At 43.0% G+C, this 14,489-nt stretch overlaps 1 protein-coding gene across 1 annotated transcript; it reads right to left on the bottom strand.

Annotated features, from left to right (window-relative positions):
• Nucleotides 1-370: 370 nt before the first annotated feature.
• Nucleotides 371-2,209, bottom strand: LOC137498538 (uncharacterized). The gene has a single exon (XM_068226199.1). The coding sequence runs from the start codon at nucleotides 2,207-2,209 to the stop codon at nucleotides 371-373; it is 1,839 nt and encodes a 612-aa protein (XP_068082300.1).
• Between the last annotated feature and the right edge of the window lie 12,280 nt (nucleotides 2,210-14,489).

Below are 14,489 nucleotides of genomic sequence, written 5' to 3'. Positions count from 1 at the left end.
ACATTTTTCTCCTGAACTGTTCATGATAATGTTATAAAATTTTAATAGCTGGTAGAGGAAGGGTTTCTCTTCTTTGACCTATTTGTGTAGGCAAGTACCTTTTATCATGTAATTTTTACAGAAGTTTTTGCAAGTTATTAAAAGAATTTCCAAAATATCCAAATATTTCACTTTTATTAATTCATAATTTCTGAAATATTAAACTTAAACTCTTCAACAAATGCATCAATAATGTTAATCCCAGTACCTGTGTGGTATTTAAGTTATACTGTTCTGTGATGTTTAGTTCCTGAGAAAAATGTACTTAAAGATTAAAAATATAAAATCTCAGAAAACAGGTTTCAAAGTTGAACATAGTTTGTTACTCACTTTAGAACATCCCTGCACCATATCCTGGGTCATCTGTATTTTCTTTATCCTCCCTGGCCCTTTTAGCATTCCTTGAGTGCATTCTTGCCTTCCTAGCCATCATAGTAACTTCATAATCTGCTTTCTTGACACGGACAGCATCCAACTCGGAACATGCCTTCACCATATTTTCCCCAGGTTTTATGCCTAACCTTTGAAGCAGCCTAACTCTACCAACATTACCATCATTAAATGACACAACTGCATCATATACACCCAAATTCAATGTATCCTTAACTACAAATACTGTTTTAGGAATTCTAGACCATATTACACTATTAAATGATTCATTTGGGTTCTGTGTTTTACCATGCAAACATTTACGCAACAGGTTTTGATCAGTCAAACTTCTAAAAACTGGCTTTATTACATTGCACACTTCAACAGGCAATGAGTGCCTATGACTATACTGTTCACCAGCTGCTATAGCACGGTTGTATTTGCACCATGAGGTTGGTCCTTTTGGGCACAAGGCATGACAAGACTCCGTGTCAGTTGATAGTTTATGAAAATAAATTGCCCAGATATCCTGCTTCATTTTCATCTCACTGTCACAGTTCCTTCTAATAGCCATACCATAATAGTTCTGCAAACTGTCTATCTCCTTGTCTGTGAGTCTACCTTTCCCAGATAGTGGTTTTCCATCTGGTAATTTTATGCCTTTCATATCTTTCCTCAACTTGCGAAGGCGGGTTCCCATCCTTTTCTGGACATGTCCAATACATTCCAGCTTTTCCACCCTGACATCTCCATATGGCTTTGCTTCTACCACACTTTTGAAGCTCTTACTGTCTCCATCCCCTAAATATTTTACATACCTTACCCCAAACATATCAACTGACCTGGAAAAAATGTTTACTGCACCTGCAGCTTCCATATTCCCACTGGACCCTTCAAAATTTACACTACATTCAGAACTTTCTTTATGTAATTTAAGTTTTTCATTATCTTTTATAAATCTACACTTATGACAGTACTTACTCAGTACCTCTACATCTAGCACTTTGCCATTATCCATGCTTGTTACAGTTACTACTCCATTCAGACTAGTATGCCCTCTACGCTGCCACGTTCCATCAACAGCCACAGCAATATCTGTAGAATTATCATTAATTTCAATTGCATCACTGACAGCAGCCTTCATAGAGGCAATAGCACAATGCTTAGCAGCTTCACATAATGTACCTGTATACTTCTGGAATCTTGTTGGGCCACTTGGGAGATTCATGACTGCACATAGTGTCTTACCAGCTAATTCACCTTTGCCTATAGTACGCAATCCATACACAAACCTAATGTTAGTTTCATACCCACTGTCAACCTTCCTACTGGTACGAAATGAATACTGAGCTTTACAGTTCCTGCATTTCAGAAATAGTTTACTAGCAAGTCCATATCTTGCAGTGGTATCTTCACAACAAAATAAACTGTCACTAACATGGCATGCTTTACAGACTGCAAATGAAGATATGGCAGATGACAACAATTCAATATCTATGATAACATTGCCACTTGTATGTTCTTCATTATTAGATTGAGTACTTACAAAAGATCCTATACTTGAATCAGTATTCAGCTTTCTTCTGGAAGCACTGGCACTAATATTTTCACTGCCAGAATTATCACTCACAATCACTGATGAAGTTGAAGCACATGTTGAATCTAACCTAGAACAGCCTGCACCACTCCCACGGACAAAATCCGTATTATTTGCACTATTATTACCACTAACTACACTTGCTTTCGGCTTTCTTCCAGGCCCTCCTTTACATTTCTTATACACTCTTCCAATTCGAGGCATGTTGTCACAAAAACAAACTTTCGGATGTAAACATGTCCAGAAAACGCGCCGGAAACACAAGAAACAAGTGAAAGTCGTTCCGCGTGAACAGAGGAGCCAACCCTGAAAACGAAATATCTTCACATAAATCAACATGCCGCTAAAATTAAATATCTGAAGTTCAAGAAGTTGACAGATGGCGAAAGGGGGCGTGGCAAGTTGTGCTGCTCTTAAAGGAAATTAATATTTAAAGCCTTTAATGGCTAGAATGCCATTCGAAAACATATTTATCTAGTAAAGTACACTCCAAGGAATGTTTATGAGCAAAAAAATTTTTTTTGATATTTTGCCCCCTAGGAAGGTACAACCTCCCCTTAATAATGTGTGCAACAGAATCTTTTTAAATTTGATTTTTACGTCGCACTGACACAGGTGGGTCTTATGGCGACGATGGAATAGGAAAGGGCTGAAACGAAATGCCGTGTGGCCTCCGGAAAGGCCTGTTACAGGAATTTTAATTTGACTCCCGTAGGCGACCTGCGCGTCATGATGAGGATAAAATGATGATGAAGACGGCACATACACCCAGTCCCCGCGCAACGGGAATTAAACAATTATTGTTAAAATTTCCGACCCTGCTGGGAATCGAATCTGAGACCCTTGTGAACAAAGGCCAGCACGCTAACCACTTAGACATGGAGCTGGACTGCAAAGGGCTAGCATTGGTAAAGAAGTGACCGTAGTCTTAATTAAGGTATATGCTCAGCATTTTTCTGATGTGGAAATGGGAAACCACGGAAAACTATCTTCTGGGCTCTCGATAGTGCAGTCCGAAACCACTATCTGCCAATTGCAAGCTGACAACTACATGATCCAAACCACATAGCCACTTGCTCGGTGCAACAAAAACATTCCCCCCTCTGAGGTTGGGGTGGTAGAATACATCCACGGTGTCCCACGTCCCACGCTTGATGTAAGAGGTCCCCCAGTGGCACTCACTTGGGGAGCGTGGGTTGGTGACATGGGTCCTCTAACTGAGCATGCTAATCCCCTCACTTTCATCCCTCTCCCTTGTTCAGTTCTTGTTCTCTGCGAACCCCTTTTGTGGCCCTTCTCTTTCCATTGTCGATGCCTTCATTCTTCTAAGAGTCGGACCTGTTCTTCCTTCGTTTCAAATTGGAGTTATTAGGGGATGACTGCTTAGTTGTACATCGCCTTAAAACAATGGTCATCATCACCACTAAATGGAGCACTGTTCATTTTAACGAGGTAACGAGCATTTTCCTACATCCAGAGAACATCACTCAAAACTGCCACCGGGAACCACTGTTCCAACTGTCCGCTTCTGTAGCGTAACTGTTAGCGTTATTTGTTGTCCTCCATAGAGGCCGGGGTTCGATTTCTGGTACTGCTAGAGATTTAAGAATTGCCGGAGGGCTGGTATGTGGTTAAAATGGTACATTAAGCTCACCTACATTGGCGGTGAGCCTGAAACGAGCTGCACCATCTGAGGACGAGGACACAAATTTACTTACTTTACTTACTGTTCCGACTTGTTTGAAATCATTTAAGAAAAAAAATATAAACAAGTGAAAGCGAATCTGTCACCTGGGAGGCAGTCCTAAACGCAGAGAAACAGGCAAAGAGGCACGAAAGCTAAACACCTCTGATACGGTCTTGAGTTTACCTAAAACGGATAAATATCTGAAAAACTGACAGCGGACCCCCTACAACTTTATTCATATAGATAATGTTTTCTAATGCGGATTTCCGAGTATGTTTACTCCAAAATCCTCTTCTGTTTGATTGACAGCGTCCTTTTGTAAAATTTGTTTGTTATATTTCCATCCGTTTTTTGGTCGCACCTTAGTTTCGAATTAGCTGTTGTTGTTTGGGGATCTTCCATCCACGAAATACGTCCTTTTGTGATCTGAAGCTATGAACTTGCCTCTTTTGTCATCTTGCTTGTATTTATTTATTTATTTATTTATTTATTTATTTAACCATATTTATTTCAAAGTTATGTTCTCCCTTTAAACCTGTATACCACATGGTTGTTTAATTTATATGTCGTTGCCTTTCCGACTGAGATCATATTTGTTTTGTGTTTATTTTCTGAAGAGGCTATTAATTTTTTGAAAGAAGATCTTTATTTATTTGCATTGAAGTGGCATGTCAGCTACCTGTCGCCTAATATGCAGCGGTCAGGGGCGACCGTACCTCAAGTGCTGAAGTGCTGCAGCTCATTATCTATTTCAAAAATAAATTACAGTGCATTGAAATACACGTCATCCAAAGAATAGAAAATCGTTCAGTTCCCCTCACAACTAGGTAACTAGTCGTGCGCGTCACGCCAGGTGCTGTGCAGATCACAGCTCAGCTAGAATTTCTAACCTTTTTTGTCAGAAAGCAGGAACTCTGCCTTTTGCGCATGCGTGCCCAACTTTTCCGATGTGCTGTGGAAACAACAGTCAGGACATCACTTCACAGCGATTCGTTCGATCTCAGAGAGGCAGCACTGATCACACTTGCATTTCGACCGAAATGAGAACGTCGCCGGTGGCATCCTCTTGACTCAATGGTAGTATTTAAGAGGGGATCGCTCAAAGCACGTGGGAAAATATTGTACAGAAAGCCATAAGCTGTTCCCGCAAGGTCCTTTCATACTCCCAACTTGCCTATTCCATAGCCATATTTGTAAATCGATTAACTTTACAAATTGTACTTTTTACGCTGTTAAAATAAGGACATGATATTATGATTTTCTTTAATTACAAAATGTCTAGTCTGTACATTCATTATAACAACTTAACATGTAATTTTACATTACGATGTTCCTGGTTTTATTTCAATGATTTTGGTAGCCTTGAGATTTCTATCTTTGCGCGCTCACACCAAGTGTTTGTGAATGTTTTGTCACTGCAGGTGTTATTGTGCGTTTCATTAGTTTTGTAAGAGGAATGTGTTTATGGGTTGGGGTTGTTTGCATATTTGTTCAGTATGAAAAGCTCAGTGGAGAGCTTCTTGAAAACTGCGTATGTTTATAATAATTTTATTTTTTGCAGGGGGGATGCTTTACAGCACACAACTGATTTTCTGCACCAGCCGCCACTGGCAGCGGTGATATTTTTATCGCCCTTAATACTTGCTGCGTAGACCAATTTCTAAGCTTGGGGCTACAGCTCCTTACAATGGCAGCGAAGAAGGACATGGCCCTGTCCAAATCGGAGAGCAGTAGTTCAAGAGAGGTTGAATGATTATGAGGAAGAAGAGGCGAAAATCAGTGGGATCAGGGATTTCTGTGAAATGCTTAGTAATTTCATAGTCTATTGTTGAATATATTTGTGTGCTTTTTGTGCAGTTTCCTTTACGTCGCACCGACACAGATAGGTCTAATGGCGATGATGAGATAGGAGTTGGAATGAAGCGACTGTGGCTTTAAGTAAGGTACAGCCTGGTTGAAAATAGGAAACCACGGAAAAACATCTTCAGGGTTGCTGACAGTGGGTTTGGAACTCACTGTTTCCTGAATGCAAGCTGATACCTACGTGACCCAAACCGCGTACCCACTTGCTCGGTACTGTATATGTTGTATGTGGTTCTTTAATTGTAATTTGGTATATATTATTAGGCCTAAGTCCCGATGCTGGATAGGTACGGCGACGGGCTTGTTGAGTAGGCACTATGATGTCAGTAGAGGAGATGACTGCATTTTTCTGGTGTGGGAATGTTTCCAAATGCAGTAGTCTACCATTTCGAGAGGACGTTGAGTGAGCACTGCAGAAGAGCTGGCAGATGGTCCACAAACAAGGAAATCATCTAAAAACCGTAAAAGCAGTTAGAGGGACGTAAAATCAACAGTATTATTATTGAAGACTTTTTATGAGGTGAAGAAGATACAATTGTTGAATAAGAATACCGGATTCCGGAGGGGAATGATAAACATGAGGATGATGTGCCTGATATTACTACTCTCTCCCAACGGTTATGTAGGAAGAGTCAGATGCCTGCCGTGTATACTGAATCGTTCGAAGAGTTTATGGATCAGCAGGGAACGATCTACAGAGTCGAAAGCTTTCGAAATATCTACGTATTTGCCTGTTTCCATGTTGCTGGAAAATACGCGTGGCGAAACACCTGCAAATAATTTAGAGTGAGGGACGCAAAGGCTGGTGGCATATTTTCCAAGAAAAGATGATGTACAGTACTGTATATCGTCGGGAGCTGTAGCTGTGTTGGTACGAAGAGTTTGAAGAAGGTTTTAAACTTCGCTGGGTGTGCTTGTTATGCCCGAGTTCCGCTTGAAACTGTTGTAACGGGAGGGGTAGTTGATTTTGTGAAGGAGTGGAGAAGTTAAGGAAGATACGCCTGTTGAACAGTACACTGTGCGATCGGAGCCGTCTACTGTTGTATGGTTGTGCTTCACGCTGACAGGAATCTGCTCCCTCGTTGTGTTGGTGAGACTCCGGTAGCACTTAGGATTGCTCCGGACATTATCAGTGACTGAGTCCACGTAGGTCTTGTAGTCTCTTCCGACCATAATCCTCGCGTGGCGGAGAATGCTATGGAAGGTATTGTGAGTGTGTGAAATTGCTCACGCGAGTGCCGATTAGCTCCGAGCAAGCGTATCCGCCTGTCAAGGTAAGAACCAGGGTGCGAGTCCTACTCTACGCATTACTTCTTTTGTTAAACTTTTAGTGTGTTGCGTTAGCCAAATACGTGTGTATTTCTTTTCATTGCGAAATCTGGCATTGTGCTTTTAATTGTGTTACTCTTAAAAAGAATTGTTTTAGACATGACTTAATACCTCATCCAAACAACTTATCGGAGCCAACGTGGTATTGGCTCAAAGCAAAGCATCAAGCAAACAGAGATGGGGTGGGGAGTGAGGCCAAGTTTTTAATATGGCGTTTCCATCTTGACGTAAAACTATACATGCTCGAGGGACCCAATTGAGCGGTTCAATGAAATCCTGTTCAGAAAACCAGCCCTGAATACGACCGCATGAAGCGATATCCGCTCGAACATGACACAGATATGCGGCCACTGCGTGAACATCCGGCTATATGCATATTTTTGCTAGTGGTTTAACGTTGCACTAACACATCGAATATTTTCGGTGACGCAACGATGGGAAGTGGCTAGGACTTGGAAGGTAGCGGCCGTGGCCTTAATTAAGATATAGCCGCAGCATTTTTATGGTATGAATATGGACTATATATCTTTTGTCTTGTCGGACTCCCCTTGTAAACACGAACCGGCCCGACCTTTGCTGAACTGAGTCTCGTCAAAGAAGATCTTATTATTTCAATTACGATTTAACTCGTTCAGAGCAAAGGCTCACCGATCGACTACCTGTTTATTGGAGAGCGGCGCTTTGGCGGCAGATTTTCTGCAGTTGAATCCGACTTCTCGTAATCGTTTGCGGACCGTGTATGGACATCCAAGAAAATTGGTAGTCTGCATGAACTTCACAGAGTTTAAGAAAAGTTTTCCTGTGAAGTTTCAATTAACCTATTACCTTCTTTTAAATCGCCAACGGCCGTAGCCGTGTTGAAACACCGGATCCCGTGAGATCTCCGAAGTTAAGCAACATTGGGCGTGGTCAGGAGTTGGATGAGATGCCACGCTCTGTTGGTGGGGGGTAAGGGAATGGAGGAGCGGAAAAGAACTGGCCACCCTACCGCACGTAAACTCCGGGTCAGGAACACCTCAGCGGAGGTTCGGACCTGCCATAGGGCAGAATAACCCTTACCTACCTTCTTTTAAATCAGTGCCCGGTAAACGTCCAATGACCCCTGACATCCGCCACTACTGTATCCAGCTCTGAACAGCCCTAGGCCAGTCCACAACAAAGACATGCCCAATTTTGTTCGTCAAGATCCAATCCGAGTGGACATAATAACTTACTCTCTGAATTAAAAAAAACCGGTCAATTCTCAGATTTTCATAACACTCCTAAGCAACAACGAAAAACAAGATAGGACTTGATTGGTATGTTCCCCCAAAATTCAAAGCATATTGTTTTGCCTGTAGTCTTTCACCACCATCTAGAACCTCTTTTGCAGACAGTGAACGGTGGCGTAAGCGACTTGTTAAATATTGGTGCTTGCCTAGTCCCGAAAGCACCAATGATAATTTTATGGATAGGGTGATTATTTGGTTAGACTTAGAAACAATACTTACCTGGGACAGCTACAGAATGTGAACTTCAAACTCAACTCAAAGCAGAAAGGAAACGATGGAGAAATATTTTAGAAAGGATACTTACCATCGTTGAGTACCATGCAACATAAATAATCTTGCGTTTAGAATTCATGAGAATGGTCGAGAAGTGGAAAGGGCGGGGAACTTTCAGCTCTTGTAAAGCTGCTTTAGAGTATGAAAAAATCAGACGAAGAAAGTCCTAGGAATGCAGAAAATGTTCACAAAACAAACTATTTTTATATAGTCGTTGGGGTGATCAGCGAAAGCATGCGAAGTCTACTAGGTTTTTTAGAGTTGAAAAGTTTGAGGTAAACTTTGGATTCCTGTACAAGATTAAATCCTTGAAGGGAATGTCTGATGAAGTACTTCTTCATTGTTGTTACTTGTTAGTGAGGTCTTGGAGGTACATCGTATTCCTGTATATTTGCTGAAGAGCTTTATCAAGTACGGTATGCAAGAACTGTACTAGAAATGACAAGGGCTGCTTACTCATTGAATAGTATAATTGAAAAAATGATTTAGTGAAAGTGTACCCTGACAAGTACGTGGTTTTATGTATTATTTTGACTGCGTCACTGTCGGTTGCCGAGTCATCATTTCCAAAACTGAAATTGACAAAAAAACTAACTCCGATCAACAAGATGTCAAGAAAGACTTTCGTTACTTTCTACACGTTGTTGTACGCTTCAAATTTTCACTGTTTCCTGCTACATACGTTGTAACGGTGCCAATTTAATAATTACGATTATTAAGTTATGCTCACTGTCTCTTCTCACACATGTCGTTTTAAAGGGCATCAAAGTTAATTTCGCCTAGGACGGTAGAATAACACACACGGTATCCCCTGCCTGTCGTAAGATACGACTAAAATGGGTTCTAGGGGCTCTCAACTTGGGAGCTAGGTTGGCGACCACGGGACCCTGAGCTGTGCCCTGACATTCCTTCCACTTATGCCAGGCTTCTCACTTTCACCTATCCTATCCGACCTTCCTTTTCCGACCCTGAATGTATTAGAGTACTCGAGCCCTTCACGCTTTTCGTGGCCCTTGTCTTCTTTTTCCGATATCTTCATTTTCGAACTGTCGGATCCCTTCCATTTTTCTCTCTGATTAGTGTTACATAGAGGATGGTTACCCAGTTGTACTTCTTCTTAAGACAATAATCACCACCACCCAGTGACGTATCCTGGATTCGCCACCGAGGCAAGCTACTAGTAATGATGCAGTAGCACAATGTAGTAGGCCTACCGTAAGTAAATTCCAATTCTCCACGAACCTACTACGCTGGCGTAGCAGGGCGCGTCCCAGGTGGCGGATAGGGGCGTCCTAACCGACTTGCCCGCGGACTTGGGGGGAATAAAATACCTCTCGAGGACCAAACACGCAAACCCCTGTGGGTGGGGACCGCAGACGAAGAATACACCCACGGTATCCCCTGCCTGTCGTAAGAGGCGACATGAAACTACTTGTAATTAGTACCACCATGCGGGGAACACCATGGATCGCTTTTACTTGCGCGTAGGTACAAAATAGGTTTGTGATTAGTAGCAACAGAGTGCGTTGCCGGCTTTTATAGTAGGCCTACTGTGATTTGTACCACTTTAGGAGCGACACCATGGGTGAGTGACACCATGGTTCCGGCTTGCCTATGATTAGTACCCACTATATGAGGAACAACACGGGAAAGTGCGAGCCCCTGTGGTTAGTACACGTATGTGATGAACACCATAGGTTTGCGTTGCCTGTAAATGGCGCCGCAATGTGCGAAACACCATAGGTGTGTATTACATGTGCGAATTTCATTACCTGTGAGTAGTACCATAATGTGTGGAATACCGCGAGTCTACGCTACTTTTGATTAGTACCGCAACATGACAAATATCATGGTTCTACTTTCCTAGCGATAAGTACCATTATGAGGGGCCGATGGCTTGGATTTTAGACTCCTTTAGACTACACGCATCATCGATTCAGTTATTATGCTACAGAAGCAGTCCCTTGGTCAGTGACACTATTCTTTTTAGGTCGCTCCTGTGAATGTGAGGCATTGCGGGTCGGATCCACTGATGGTTTTAAATTCATATCCATCCATTCATTCTTCGTCCTCACCTTTTGAATACTGGTCAGTAGAGGATTTTGGACTTTTAATTTGTCATTACATTTCGTCTCATTTCATACCATTAGGGGCCGATGACCTAGATGTTAGGCCCCTTTAAACAACAAGCATAATCATCATCAAATTCCAATTTTACTTCCCCTAATTACTTGACCCTTCGATTCTCTTTGCAGAATTTCTTGGTGACATCACTGTAGAAGTGCTTACGTGATTTCATTTCAACTTGAAGAACCTTCTTCTTTTTTTTATTTGCTAGTGGCTTTACGTCGCACCGACACAGATAGGTCTTATGGCGACGATGGGATAGGAAAGGCCTGGGAGTAGGAAGGAAGCGGCCGTGACCTTAATTAAGGTACAGCCCCAGCATTTGCCTGGTGTGAAAATGGGAAACCACGGAAAACCATCTTCAGGGCTGCGGACAGTGGGATTCGAACCCACTATCTCCCGGATGCAAGCTCACAGCCGCGTGCCCTTGACCACACGGCCAACTCGCCCGGTAACTTGAAGATCCTTTTCCATAGACATCATTCCTAATGCAGAGAGACGACTCTGACATAAAGCCCGAGAAGACCTCTGTGGAGGCCACTGGTCAATAGGAATGTCTGGATTTGAGTCACAGTCTTATCTTTGAACTGTTCATAAGTGAACATTGACCTCAATTCGGATTTAAGCCGGACTATATCAAAATATTTCCCATAGACTTCAATCAATTTACTGAATTGCTCTTTTGGAAAATCGCCAGAAAAAGAAATTCTTACACTCAAGCATTTCAGTGAAGAACAAATCTCCTAATGATCAGAAGCGATATTTTAACTGTGCTAGAATTTTCATTGGTGGAACAAATGTCTCTTCTGTTCTGTTCCAGACATTATCAAATCCAGTGTTTCGCGTTATTGACACTTGAGTTTCTAACGAATTCACTTTGCGGATGCAAAATGCGACGTCTAGGGTCTTAGATTGAAGGATGTTAGGCCTATATGTGACATCAGTCAATGAAAACATTTCATTAAAATATTCAGATGAAAATTGAACTAAAATTCCGTTAAATTCGCAAGAAACCCGCTTGCGTTATTGATTGTAATGTTATCCCAGTTCCCAGGTTCCTCTAAAATACTTTCGAAAACCTCTTGGTGAGGAGCACGATATTCCGCGATGGTCTGTACTAATCGGCTGGAATAGTTCTACCTTGCTGGAGCTAGCTTAAGAAACCTTTTCTTGAGGACACTGTCCAGCAGGTTAGTTCTCTTAGAAGAACTACTAAAAAATGTCGGAAAACCACTCATCATTGCGAAGAACATACGACATACATTCGCGCATGACACAGCTTGAGAAAGAATTAAATTAAGTTTGTGCGCGTAGCAGTGGGTGAATACACACTCAGGAACCACTCCTTTAAATTTATCTTGCACACCATTCAGCTGACCTGCAAGCACCACCGCTCCATCGAAAGTCTGCGCAACTAGTTTTTCGCGGCAGTCAAAGTTATTCAGACACTCAATCGCACGTCTCACCAATGCATCCTATCAGAACTCACATTATAGAACCAAGCAATCTTTCAACAACATAAACGTATCTGAGAGCCAAGCAGTTTTACTGTAAGTTTCTGGATTGAACGTGTTTTCTACTTTTCTAAAAATTTGAATGTTAAATTTGCATCAAGCGAACGAGTTATAAAATGCTTTTCAGAGACTCTTTCTTTCTTTCTTTCTTTCTTTCTTTCTTTCTTTCTTTCTTTCTTTATCCGTTTACCCTCCAAGGGTTGGCTTTTTCCTCGGACTCAGCGAAGGATCCCACCTCTACCGCCTCAAGGGCAGTGCCCTGAAGCGTGAGACATTTAATCGGGGATACAACTGGGCAGGAGAAGTAGTACCTCGCCCAGGCAGCCTCACCTGGTATACTGAACAGGGGCCTTGTGGGGGGATGGAAGTGGCCGTGGCCTTAAGTTAGGTTCCATCCCGGCATTTGTCTGGAGGAAAAGTGGAAAAGCACGGAAAACTACTTCAAGGATGACTGAGATGGGAATCAAACTCAGTTGACCTCCCGAGGTTGAGTGGACCCCGTTCCAGCCCTCGTACCACTTTTCAAATTTCGTGGCAGAGCCGGGAATCGAACCACCCGGGCCTCCGGGGTTGGCAGCTAATCACACTAACCTCTTTTCTACAGGGGCAGGCCGTTTTAGACTCATCCATCATTAATACATAAAACACCGAGCAAGAGGAATAGTACAGAAAGAACACACAATAAATGAATTCAGTAATCAACAAAACACGCAATGAATGAACCATCTAGTCAGCCAAAACTCAAGCACTGGAAGCAAATCACCTCAGTGACAGTGGTCACCATCGTCACGATGGGTTCTCGCTAGAGGATTCCCGCTCGCTGTAAGCTTGGACATGGAACTTTCCCCAAGTTGTTAACAGATGGCAGAGGTTAGCACATGGATGGTGACGAAATTTCAATTGCAGTGACATCATTCGGAGGATTTCAGAACTATGTCTGCCACCGAATGCAATTTAAAGATTGAATGCGTTACGTCCTTAACTTCTCCATTTGCTTCCTCTTTCTATCCACAGTGGATTAGATGGCGAGACTACACCAGCACCACACGTAGCGAAGCAACGGAACTAATGCAGTTGCGCGAAAATTTTGAATTTCTGAGGGATGAAATTGTCAATACATGACCTGAAACAACCTCAAATTGTACTTCAGTCAGTTATTCGCACTATCATAACGCATACAATGAATGCCTTGCATGCAAGGAGAATACGCACCTGCCACCACCACCACTACCACCTCGTGAAACCTGGAGCCAACTTTGGTGGTAAGTATCTTTAGACTTGTGATAGAAGAGGGTCAGTATTTTATTTTTTGCTTGTGGTTTAACATCGCACTAAAACAGTGAAGGTTTTCGGTGACGCAAGGTTGGAAGATAGCTAGGTAGCGTCCGTGCCCTTAATTCAGATACAGCCCCAGAATTTCCCTGATGTGAAAGTAGAAGAAGAGTGTTAGAGCCTCACAAATAGTTTTACATAGACTCCTAACTGCCCTTCAGTGACTACTACGATAATTTATTTCTCATGTCTACGACTGCTTTCTGTTCAACCTTTTCTCCTGGTTACAAACACTGAAGTAGAAAAAAAAAAAAAAACTTATCAAAGAGAATGTGGCCTAACCATGCAGGGGGACGGATCCATCTGGCCAAAGCAGGGGAAGAGGCGCGGATAAGGCTTGAATCTCCCCGGTTGAGGTATTTTCGGGTTTCTCAAGTTTACCCCCGAACGGTTTCACGTACTCTTGAACTCTCTATTCAAAGTTCTTTTCAACTTTCCCTCACGGTACTTGTTCGCTATCGGTCTCGTGGTCGTATTTAGCCTTAGATGGAGTTTACCCCCCACTTAGGGCTGCACTCTCAAGCAACCCGACTCTAAGGAGAGATCCTCCCGGAAGCCGCAGCGGTCTCTACGGGCCTGGCACCCTCTGCGGAGCGTGGCCCCATTCAAGAAGGACTTGAACTCGCCGCAGGTTCCCGGGATAAGTGGACCCTCCCAAACACCACATTTCTCGGCAGGGTGAACCTGCGAGATTCGGTGCTGGGCTCTTCCCTGTTCGCTCGCCGCTACTAAGGGAATCCTTGTTAGTTTCTTTTCCTCCTCTTAATAATATGCTTAAATTCAGCGGGTAGTCTCGCCTGCTCTGAGGTCGTGTTTGGTTTGTGCGTGTCGCACAAAATGTTCGGTCGCTGCACACACAGCACACACTTTCGAGCTTGGTCGCGGAGCAAGGGCGGCGAACCGGCGCCAGCAGACACAAAGACGCTGCGCGGACCAACCCTCCCGTCTCACACACTCTCAGTGGTGGTGTCGACCGGTCCAGCTCCACCGGGGTGAAGCTCTTTTCAGGAGACGCGGCGGCGGCCGTGGCCGCACGAACCGCGACGCTCGCACCCTCCGAACGCAATGTCGCGTTCAGTTTTAGCAAC

Source organism: Anabrus simplex, chromosome 1 (assembly GCF_040414725.1).
Source record: "Anabrus simplex isolate iqAnaSimp1 chromosome 1, ASM4041472v1, whole genome shotgun sequence".
NCBI classification, from domain to species: domain Eukaryota; kingdom Metazoa; phylum Arthropoda; class Insecta; order Orthoptera; family Tettigoniidae; genus Anabrus; species Anabrus simplex.
Note: the sequence above shows the minus strand (reverse complement) of the source record. Positions and strands in the feature narration are given on the sequence as shown.